Raw genomic sequence first — 11239 nt, forward strand, 5'->3', positions numbered from 1 at the left:
TGGCACGGACATGGTGCCATGCCGGCTGTAACTTCCTGGCGCCATGGGATTGGGGCGGCAGCACTGTGGCTGCGGGTGGGGTGGGTGACCCAAACCCTGGCTCTGTAACCTGGCGTAACGCCCTAGGACAGGGAGCTCCTGGGCTGGAGGGGTCCGGCCCTGACTGGGCCCTGGCTTCCTTGGGGGTATATTTCCCCCTTCCTACCAAGTGTCTGAGCCGGGTCCTCCCACAGGCCAGGCCCAGCCCAGCCCAGCAGCTGTGGCTGTAGCACTGAGAGACAGGCAGCCGCTTGCTTGAGACCAGCTCCCTGCCCCGTGGGCTCCCAGGGACGCTGAGGGGGGCCAGCCGGAGTTCCCACCCACCTGCTTCTCCCACACCGCTGGGAGTGTGTGGGGCACAGGCCCTGTTAACTCTGCAGCCATGGGCTGGGTGTGGGGCTGTCACCCGCCCTCAGGGCAGCCGGGATAGGGGCGAGGGCAAGTCCATGCTGGGGATTCCAGCAACGCTGCCCCGTCCCTGCAGAGCGGTGCTCCTGGTCCGTGGTCGAGCAGGGCAGTTCTGGCCTGCAGGCTGCTCCAGTGGCCGGTACTAACTGGAGCTGGGTGCAGCCCACACTCCAATGCCTTGCCATGGCATAAACCTCATTGAAACACGCCAGGAACCCATCTGGCTGGGTCTCCCTAGAGTTGGGACTGTGGGGCGCTCACTCCCTGTCGCCAGCCAGCACCTGGGCCTGTAGCAGCCGCCTGGCTCCAGGCTCTGGGCAAGGCCTGGTCTCGTGTCTAAGCCCCACGTCATGGGTGTGGGTGTCGCTGGCAGGGTCGTTTTATAGTGTGGGACGTGGAGCTCGCCGGAGTGCGAGGGGCAGAGTCTGGGCACTCGGCCAGGCTAGCTGTTGAATTTGTTTTATACACGGAGATTTCTTTGAATAAAGGAACAAAGGAAACGGTTCCGCTCCTGCGCCTGCCTCGAGCCGGAGCCTGGCCGTATCCGAACGCCTGTGAGCGTCGCTCCGGGCGGGTCTGCACACGCTGTGGCGCTTTAATGGGGCTGCTCTGAGTGCACAGGCAGGAGCAGCCCTCCCAGCCCCGTAGCGCTGGGGGATCTGGAATCGCTGGGGCCAAGCGTCGCCCGTTGTCTCCCTGCCCAGGCTGGACTGCAGCGCCAATGCTGGGGCTGGGGGGGGGCCCCCACAACTGCTCCGCATGCAGCGAAATGCAGCGCTGGGCGATCAGCTCCGTGAGCAGTGCCAGCCTCCTCCCTTCCCCCCCCATGTCGCTGCAGGCTACTGGCCCCCCAAGCCGCTGGGCTGGACGGCAGAGCCGGCTGCTAAGAGACACGTGCGGTGTGATGGTACCAGCAATGCAGCCCACGGCTGGCACCGTGCTGGGTTAGCCCAGGCCCAACCGCACCAAGCACTGAGCTAAGCCAACCTTGGCCCTGGCCCACTTAGCTGCAGCTCGTGGGCAGGGGCCTCTTGGTGAAGCCGGAGAACTCGCTGCCCCGAGCGGCGCTGGAAGAAACCAGGGATTGAGGTAGCTGGGCCCAGTGGTCACAGCCCGTGGCCCTGTCCAGGCTGTTGCTTAGCCAGGCTGCGCCAGACACGGGTCCCTGACACGCCTGTGAAACACACTGGGGGCTGCTGCAGGGCTCTGGGGGGGCTCTCCAGTGCCTGTCCAAGGCAGAGCAGGGGGTGGGGCTGCCCCGGGAGGTGGGAGGAGAGTCAGTATAAAATTGAAACGGGCTGGTGCTGAAGCTCTTTATTTGCACAGGACCCCGTGGGTTGTGGAGGTGTCCAGGCTGCACCACACGGCCATGTCCCCTCCTCAGCCCCCGTGGGCTCCTCTCTCAGTGGAGGGGACCAGTCCCTTGCGTCTCCGGTGCCCATGGAGCAGGGCCCTGGGCAGAGCGCTCTGCTCCCATGATCGCTGCTCCTCGTTGCCCAGAGGGGGTAGAGCAGAACTGAGAGCAGCCCTGAGGCTACTCTAACTGTGCAGGACCCAGCACAGCGGCCGGCACCCCCGCCGAGGGGCTGGTTAACGGCTTCGTGCCTCCCCCAGTAGCTCGCTCCATATTAGCCCCAGCGCATGGGGCAGAAGGAGGCAGAATCACTGGAGGCCCCACAAAGGGGAGAAGAAACCAGGCGTCCTAGCTCTGGATCCCAGCCACGGCCCAGGCTGCCTGCCCTGAGCCCGCAGCACCAGCGCTGCCTCTGTCCCTCAGAGTGTGGGGTAGGGGACAGCGGCCGCGTGCCCCTCCCACGCTCCAGCAACTGGGCACAAGTTGTGGCCCCCGACACCCTGGCCCGCCGGGCAGTGAGAGGCTGGCTCCCTTTGCTCTGCCAGCTGCTCCCACAGGTCCCTCAATGGCCAGGGTTCAATACGGTGCCCGGCTGGCTTCCTGCAGCCTGCGCTGGGTTCTGAGCCCGGCAGGGGCGTGTGGCTCATGGGGGTGGCAGCAGGAGCCTCCTACCCTGGGACCCCCACCTCTGACCTCGCGGCTCTGCCATGGCCGAGTGTCCGCCGTGTGCTCGTCTTCCCCAGCCGCTGCGCTGGGAGCAGGTCCGCGGCCGGCCGGGCTAGGAGATAAAGCCTGGGTCAGAGACGTTCGGCCCCTTGCGGCCGGAGCCCAGCCTGCACGCGCTGCCCCAGGCCCAGCCCTGCCGCTGTTAGCCGGACCGTGGGCAATATGGGGGGCCCCCCAGCTGTGCGGCCCTGGACACAGCCCCAGGCCTCCCCCCAGAATCACCCACTCCGCCTATGGCCTCGGCTTAGCGCTTGGCACAGGCCTGTTCTGCTGCCCGCAGGGCCAGGCGGGGGGAACGGGCCCAGCTGGGGGCTCCTGCTAACGTGGGCTGGGCCGGGGCCTCTGCTGGCTCAGGGCTGTTCCCGGGTGAGCAGCCAGGCCCCCCAGGGACCCCGAGAGTTCACAGAGCAGAGGTTCGGTGCCGGTTCTGTACCTGGGCTGCCGGGCGGGGCCTGGAACCAGCAGGTGCTCACCTGACGAAGATGTAGAGTATGTGGCCTGGGTCAGAGACGAACACCCTGCAGGCGGGAACAGTGTCAGCCAGGGCCCATCCCCCTGGCCTCTGGGCCCCACCAACCTTTCTTCTGGCCTTTCTACTTTCCTCCTGGCCTCCCTGGGGGTGTGGGCCCCCCCTTCACACAGACCGAGCTGCCCCAGGGGGAGGTGGCAGCGGAGACGGTTCCTGAACCCAGCTTGCCTGGTGCCAGGCCCGACCCTGCCTCGCTCGCCACGGGGCTTGGTCACCGGCTCCAGCCCCGCTGGCAGCATGAGCCACCCGCTGAGCCGGGGGAGATCCACGGCCACCCCCTGCTATCCACTGCCATGGGGGGTGACACGCCAGAGGGGTCTGAGCTTGGGGCAGGCTGGGAGCCAGGACACCTGGGTTCTCTCCCACTGGATTCCCTGCCTGCAGCTCAGGCCGCTCCCGTTCCTTAGGCCGGTTCCACTCCCTGCCCTGGCCCCTCGCCAGCTCCGCTCCCTGCCTGGGCCCCTGCCTGCGGGGCCAGGGAGATGCTGAGTCAGTGGGGAGCAGCCAAGCCAGCAGGAGTGAGCGGCCTCGGGCGCCTGCAGAACTGGCCCCCTCTGGGCAAAGAGCCGGGGGAGGCGCTGGGCCCAGGACCACCCGGACCCCTCGTAGGGCAGGTCCGGGTTGGAGCTGGGAGAGAACCGAGGGGTCCTGGCTCCCAGCCCCCTGCTCTGACCACCTGCCAGGCAATGTTGCCTGAATTCACCTCTTGTGCCACTCCTGTGGTTTGCCAGCTGGGGGTCCCGCTGAGCCGGGCCCTGGGCAGCCCAACGGTGGGGAGATCTGCAGCCGGGGGAGTGCAAGGCCCATGGGCGACTCTGCCTGTGGAGGTGACGGGCAGCTGGCCTGGCTGGGGGGTGCTCACATGGGCCTTGCCCTGGCACCTGGCCCAGGCGGGGACCCCCCCGGGACTCACCGCTCCCCCCAGTGGTAGAAGGCTCGGTCCTGGTAGAAGTTGCACAGGAAGAGCCAGAGGCTGATGGTCTCCATCCAGAAGATGACGAAGAGGAACCAGAGGGAGGAGAGGAGGAAGAGCTCGCACGCCATCCTGCCGGGGGGAGAGGGAAGGTGCTGGGACAGGCAGTTCCACCCCCCGGGGCTGGGGGCAGGGCGCCAAACCTGCGCCAGGCACCGGCTGGAGGCCCAGCACGCAGCCCCCAGCTTCGCACAGGAAGCGAGACCAGAACTGGGCCCCTTCGGTAACGCTACACGCACCTGCACACGCATGTGCTTTCACATGGCGCCGTCATGTGCTCGCACATGGCACCTGCACACGCATGTGCTTTCACATGGCGCCGTCGTGTGCTTGCACATGGCACCCTGCACATGCATGTGCTTTCACATGGTGCCGTCGTGTGCTTGCACGTGGCCTGCTCGCACGTGGTGCCATCGTGTGCTCGCACGTGGTGCCATCGTGTGCTCGCACGTGGCGCCCTGCACACGCATGTGCTCTACTCTCTGCCCACCTCAGGCTGACGGTGCTGGGCAGCCCTGGGAGGTTCACGGCCCCGAGCCGGGGGGCGGCGCTGGGCTAACCGGGTGGTGGGTCCCAGGGGTCAGAGTTGGCTCTCCCTGCCCAGAAGGATTAACGGCCGGAGCAGGAGGCCAGTGGGGCTCAAAGGGGATTTACGGGGCTGGGTCATTGGCAGCAAGCAGCTTCCAGGCCCCTTTGCGCCCACGCCGGGGTGATAGACAGGGGCCCATGGGCCTCCCCACAGCGTCGGGCACGGGGGCAGGAAACGCTGCCTGGGCTGGGGGCGGCGCTGGGCACCTGGGACAAGGGCGGGGACGGTGAGAGCTGCGCCCCGAGGGGTTCGTGCTCCCACCCCCGGCCGCCCTCGCACCGGGGCACAAACACACGTGCCAAGGGCGTCGCACACATGCCCCCAGCGAGCGCACCACGGACAAGCACCGACCGGGGCAGAAAAACACAAACCCGCCAGTAAGGTGCGCCTCACTCCCGACCCGCAGCCCCCTGCGAGCCCCCCCCCAGCCCTGCCAGTGCCCCTCACTCCCGACCCGCAGCCCCTCTGTTATCCCAGCCTAACCCTCCCCCCCGCAGCTCTGCCAGTGCCCCTCACTCCCGACCCGCAGCCCCTGCTACCCCAGCCCTGCCAGTGCCCCTCACTCCCGACCCGCAGCCCCTGCTAGCCTGGCCCTGCCCCCCCCCAGCTCTGCCGGTGCCCCTCACTCCCGACCCACAGCCCCTGCTAGCCCAGCCCTGCCGGTGCCCCTCACTCCCGACCCACAGCCCCCTGCTCCCCCCTTCCAGCTCTGCCGGTGCCCCTCACTCCCGACCCGCAGCCCCTGCTCCCCCCAGCTCTGCCGGTGCCCCTCACTCCCGACCCACAGCCCCTGCTAGCCCAGCCCTGCCGGTGCCCCTCACTCCCAACCCGCAGCCCCCTGCTCCCCCCTTCCAGCTCTGCCGGTGCCCCTCACTCCCGACCCGCAGCCCCTGCTCCCCCCAGCTCTGCCGGTGCCCCTCACTCCCGACCCACAGCCCCTGCTCCCCCAGCCCTGCCGGTGCCCCTCACTCCCGACCCACAGCCCCCTGCTCCCCCCTTCCAGCTCTGCCGGTGCCCCTCACTCCCGACCCGCAGCCCCTGCTCCCCCCAGCTCTGCCCGTGCCCCTCACTCCCGACCCGCAGCCCCTGCCCCCCCCAGCTCTGCCGGTGCCCCTCACTCCCGACCCGCAGCCCCCTGCTCCCCCCTTCCAGCCCTGCCGGTGCCCCTCACTCCCGACCCGCAGCCCCCGCCCTGACCTCCCCCAGCGCTGCCGGTGCCCCTCACTCCCGACGCGCAGCCCCCTGCTAGCCCAGCCCTGCCGGTGCCCCTCACTCCCGACCCGCAGCCCCTGCCCCCCCCAGCCCTGCCGGTGCCCCTCACTCCCGACCCGCAGCCCCTGCCCCCCCCAGCTCTGCCGGTGCCCCTCACTCCCGACCAGCAGCCCCCTGCTCCCCCCTTCCAGCCCTGCCGGTGCCCCTCACTCCCGACGCGCAGCCCCGGGCCTCACTCACCCTCTGCCCCAGAGCAGGACCCGGGAGGTGCAGCAGCGGCCTCGGCCTCCGGGATCCCCAGACCTGGTCCAGGCCCCGCCCCCCCGAGCGGAGCCTCCCCTGGGTCCTAGCGCCGCACAACCCGGCTGCCACAGGGCCCCAGCAGGTCCCCAGCCCCCGCTGTAAATCTCCCCGCCAGGCCCCCCCCCCGGGCTCTGCCCCGCCCCCGGGACCGAGCCCCCCAAAGCTGCATTACTCAGACTTCGGCTTCGCCCCGGGTGCCAGGCCCGGAGCCCCCCCGGCCCCTGTGTGAGAACCGCTGATCTATGGGGGGCGGGAGGCTGGGAGCCCGGACGCCTGGGTTCTCTCCCCCCGCCCGTCTGTGACAGGCTGAGCCCCAGGCTGGGGCGGGGCGGTTGCACCCAGAGCCGGGGGGGGGCGCGGCCGGGCACAAGGTTCGCTCGGTCCCGCCCTGGAGCGGCCCATAAAGCCCCGCCCGGCCCGGCCCCGCCGCGACTCGGGCTGCGGAGCAGGATGGATTGTAACCGGGCGGCGGGTGAGCGGGGACCCCCCCGGACAGAGACCCCCACAGGGGCCAGGAGCCCCCCCTGGGAAGAGACCCCGGGAGCCCCCCCCCGGCAGAGACCCCAGGGACCAGGAGCTCCCCCCCTCCGGCAGAGATCCCGGGAGCCCGGAGCCTCCCCCCCCCCCTCCGGCAGAGACCCCAGGGAACAGGAGCCCCCCCCCCCCTCCGGCAGAGATCCCGGGAGCCCGGAGCCTCCCCCCCCCCGCTCCGGCAGAGACCCCAGGGAACAGGAGCGCCCCCCCCCGGCAGAGATCCCGGGAGCCCGGAGCCTCCCCCCCCCCGGCAGAGACCCCAGGGAACAGGAGCCCCCCCGGCAGAGACCCCAGGGACCAGGCCCCCCCCGCAGGGGCCAGGAGCCGCCCCGGGAAGAGACCCCAGGAGCCCCCCCCCCCCAGCAGAGACCCCAGGGACCAGGAGCTCCCCCGGCCCCCCCCCCCGGCAGAGACCCCAGGGACCAGGAGCCCCCCCCCCCCCAGCAGAGATCCCGGGAGCCCGGAGCCTCCCCCCCCCCCCGGCAGAGACCCCAGGGAACAGGAGCCCCCCCGGCAGAGACCCCAGGGACCAGGCCCCCCCCGGACAGAGACCCCCGCAGGGGCCAGGAGCCGCCCCGGGAAGAGACCCCAGGGACCAGGAGCTCCCCCGGCCCCCCCCCCCGGCAGAGACCCCAGGGACCAGGAGCCCCCCCCCCAGCAGAGATCCCCGGAGCCCGGAGCCTCCCCCTCCACCCCCCCGGCAGAGACCCCAGGGAACAGGAGCGCCCCCCCCCCCCCCGGCAGAGATCCCGGGAGCCCGGAGCCTCCCCCCCCCCGGCAGAGACCCCAGGGACCAGAAGCCCCCCCCCCGGAGCTCCCCCAGGCCCGCCCCCGGACAGAGACCCCCGCAGGGGCCAGGAGCCCCCCCAGGAAGAGACCCCGGGAGCCCCCCCCTGGCAGAGACCCTGGGAGCCCCCCCACCGGCTCTGAGTGGGGACCCCCTGGGGCTCCCCAAGAGGCGGCTGCACTGACGCTGGTCCGGGGCGGGTGCTGGGCCCTGCGGGGGGGGGGGGGGGGAGAGACACCAGCAGCCCAGCACGGGGACCCCCGCTCCCTGCCTGCACCCCGTATCCAAGGGGGGGGGGCTCTGCAGCACAGCTGGGCTGGGTACGGCCTGACACGCTCCCCTCTGCCCCACAGCTGTTGGCTCAGACCCCAAGAAACATGAGGCGGGGAAGAAAGAGGGGCACCCGCATCACCCGGGGCACCCCAAGCACAAGGTGAGGAGGGGCTGGGGCAGGATCCAGGGACCCTGGGTGGGGGTGGGGCAGGAATCGGGCCTGACCCCCGGCTCTGGTAAGGGGCAGAGACTAGACCCCCAGACGCCCCCTCTCCTCTCCACGCTGGAGTGGGGGTGTCTGGGGTTCTCTGGGTGGGGGAGGGGGCACCTGTTCTGGGCACCCCCCCGTGACGTGCTGCCCTGTGCTGGGACCCCCACGCTGCGATGCTGGGGGGGCCCTGGGCCTGGGGGGCCCCTGGACAAGGCTGAGCCTCTTCTCTCTCTCAGGACGGGCACAGCTCCTCGGACTCCAGCAGCAGCTCCAGTGAGAGCGACGGGGAGCACCATGGCAAGGTAGGGGGGTGAGGGGCCAGGACCCCCCTGGGGAAGGGCTGAGATCAGCACCCCACTGAGCAGCTCTGCCAGCCCAGCCCCCTTGTCCTCCTCCCGCAGGGGCTGCTGCCCCCATTGCGGGGGTGGAGACTGGGAGCCAGGACTCCTGGGTTCTCTTCCTAGCTCTGCCCTAGCCCCATGCAGTGGGGATAAGGAGAGTGCCCCATGCCAGGGGAAGGGGGGGTCTGTTCCCCACCCAGGTGCCGAGCCCCCCAGCAGACAGCCCCACACCCTGTTCTTGGTGGGAGGGTACATGGCCAGCAGCCCCTGCATGGGAGCCTGGTTCCTGGCTCCCCTGTCCCTGTTTGCCCAGGTCTGGCTGCCCAGGGCCATCCCAGCCCCACAGGGCACCTGGCGGCTCCGCTGCCCACACACTGATAACTGCAGGGCTGTTTGCACCCGTCAGCCCAGCCCGGGGCCCAAAGGCGGCAGGGTGGGGCCCACAGCCCCCAGGCAGGGCTGGGCCTGGCTGCAGAGAGCAGTTGGCGCTAGCAGGTGAACACGGTCCTGGGCCCGGGCCCAATCCACCAGGGCACAGAGGTGGATCATGGCAGCAGAGCCCAGTGGAGGTCAGAGACCCCGTGGGGCCAGGTGCCGCCCTGCTGAGAGCTCAGAGAGGAGGGAAACCAAAGCAGGCCAGGGACAGAGCTGGGCTCTCTGACAGCCCAGACCCTTTCCCCCCCCAACCCCCTGCGCTCTCCCTCCAGCCCCACGGCCCAGGCCACGAGCACAAGAAGAAGAAGGAGAAGAAGCTGAATAAGGAGAAGAAGCCGAAGGAGAAGAAGGAGAAGTCCAAGGAGAAGAAGAGCCACTGATGCCAGCGCCAGGACTGGCCGTGTCTCGCCCAGACGGCACAGCTGCCTCTGGGCAGAGACCCGGCCCCAGAGCAGGGCCGCGAGGAGACCCAGCGGCTCAGCCTGGCACCCACGGCCGTTCGCTGTTATCTTTGGAGCCTGCCCTTTGGAGCCTTAATTGGAAATAAACAAGCTCAGACCCACCCTTGCCCTGCCGATGCTGTGGGGATTATTAGCCTGCGCTAATGAGCGGGAGCCTCGGGCAGGCCCAGCCCAGGCAGCTTCCTCCAGGTGCGGCCTGACCCACAGAACAGGTTCTGAAGGGGCCCAGAGGAGGTGCTCTCGGCCCCACCTGCGGGGAAGGGAACAGCAGCTTGGCAGGTGGCCCTGGGGAGGGGAGCGGCCCCCAGCTGCAGAAATGGGGGCGGCTCCAGGCTCTCCAGCGTCCTGCCTGGGCTGCAGCAGAGCTGGTGCGTGCCAAGCCAGCTCCGGGCAGGAGCAGCAGTGGCCAGAGGGTGGAGCTGGGGAGCAGCCGTACGCCCAGCCAGCTCCAGTGTGGACAGCAAATGGGCGCTGGGGCCCTCGGGGATGCTCTGCGGAGGTGCCCCCCCATGCACTGAGCAAGGCCCCAGTGAAGCCAGCACACAGAGGCACCATCGCTGCTGTTTATTGGCTTGTTGTGGATACAGATGTTCTGGGGGGGTGGCTCAGGCCGTATGCAGTCACCGCGGGCCCCAGCGAGGCAGGCCTGACACGGCCTGCCCCCCAGCAGCAGCAGCGTAATACTGAGAAACCACCAGGCAGCAGCGCACATGCATTAACATGCATGGGGGGGGGGGGGGCTAGCAAAGCTGGGGGAGGCCAGGGGGCCTGCTCAGGCATTAGCTGGAGCTGCAGGAAGCCAGCCCTGAAGGCCAGCGGCAGGGGGCCCTACGGAGCACCAGCCCGAAGGCAGCGTTCAGGGCAAGATTGGCCACAGCTGCCTCCCCGCAGCACCAACAGAAACCAAAGAAAAGCTGCTGGTTCAAAGTGGCCAGCCAGCCATGCACGGAGCAGCCCCGAGCGCTGGGCCGGCACTGCCCAGCCTGGAGATGGGGGCGGCTCCAGGCAAGAACGTAGGCAAAACCGGCACCACCGCAACAGCTTTGTGCAGAAGCAGGCAGGGGCAGGGCTGGCCCGTACAGAGCTCCGGGCAGCTGCCAGCAGGCAGGTTCTTCACGGCCTGGCTGGAAGCGAGCTGCCCACGGAGGAGGCACTGCAGGGTAAGGGACACCCCCACCCCCCAGACACTGCCCAGCCAAGGGTCCCACCCCTCCACAGCCACTGCCAGGGCAGAGCCTGGGGTCTCCCACGCTGGTCCCAGAGACAAGTCACTTGGAATATGCCAAGCTCCAGCTGCCTCCCCCGTTGACAGGGGGAGGGGACACCCTCCCTTCCACACCCCAGGTTGGGGTTAGAGGCCCTTAAACAAAACCCTGCAGTGTCTCTTTACCGAAGGGCTAAGCCCATCAGAGAGGGACACACCCTGTATCCTGGCCAGGAGCCCCCCCACACAGACCCCCCCACACCCACCCCGCTAGCCCTAACACAAGGACGTCACCGCAGCCCAAGCTGGAGCGGACACGGCCTTGTTTGACGCCCGCCGTCAGCCTGGCTGCGAACAGGCCCCAGGCAGGGAGCGCGGCTGGGCCTGGGGCTCGGAGGCCGTGGGGCAGGGTCCCGGGCAGCTGGAGAGGATGCAGCAGGGAGGCCCATCACCTGACGAGGTGGAAGGTCAGCCAGTACATGAAGAGCGGTTGCAGGCCGGCGATGGCCATGGTGAGGTACATGCGCAGCTGGTTCTTGGCCCCTCGCACCAGCACCCCCTCGGCAGCCGCCTCCGACAGGATCTTCAGCCGCAGTGTCCTGATCTGGGGGGAGAGGGAGAAGCGCTGGGCCAGGGCCTGGCGGGAGCAGCCCTGGGCCACTAGCCACATGCTGCCACCTCTTCCCCACCCAGCAGTCTGAGCCCAACGTACTGGGCACCACTAGCCCATTGGTCTCCTGGACAAGGGCCTGGCACGGGGCCTTCTCCTCGGCTCCTGCATCTGGACAGGAAGCGCAGGGGAGAAGCTGGTACCATGGGGCCCGGCACCAGACAGTGCAGCCCTGAGGTCAGAACAAGCC

General features: G+C 69.6%; 1 protein-coding gene across 1 annotated transcript; it reads left to right on the forward strand.

Moving 5' to 3' along the window:
- The first annotated feature begins 6553 nt into the window (after positions 1-6553).
- On the forward strand, positions 6554-9281 carry C21H19orf33 (chromosome 21 C19orf33 homolog). The gene is made up of 4 exons (XM_065421028.1): positions 6554-6605; positions 7808-7887; positions 8175-8240; positions 8987-9281. The coding sequence occupies exons 1-4, from the start codon at positions 6584-6586 to the stop codon at positions 9092-9094; spliced, it is 276 nt and encodes a 91-aa protein (XP_065277100.1). The 5' UTR covers positions 6554-6583; the 3' UTR covers positions 9095-9281.
- Positions 9282-11239: the final 1958 nt, after the last annotated feature.

The sequence above is a fragment of the Emys orbicularis genome, chromosome 21 (genome assembly GCF_028017835.1).
Source record: "Emys orbicularis isolate rEmyOrb1 chromosome 21, rEmyOrb1.hap1, whole genome shotgun sequence".
NCBI lineage: Eukaryota > Metazoa > Chordata > Testudines > Emydidae > Emys > Emys orbicularis.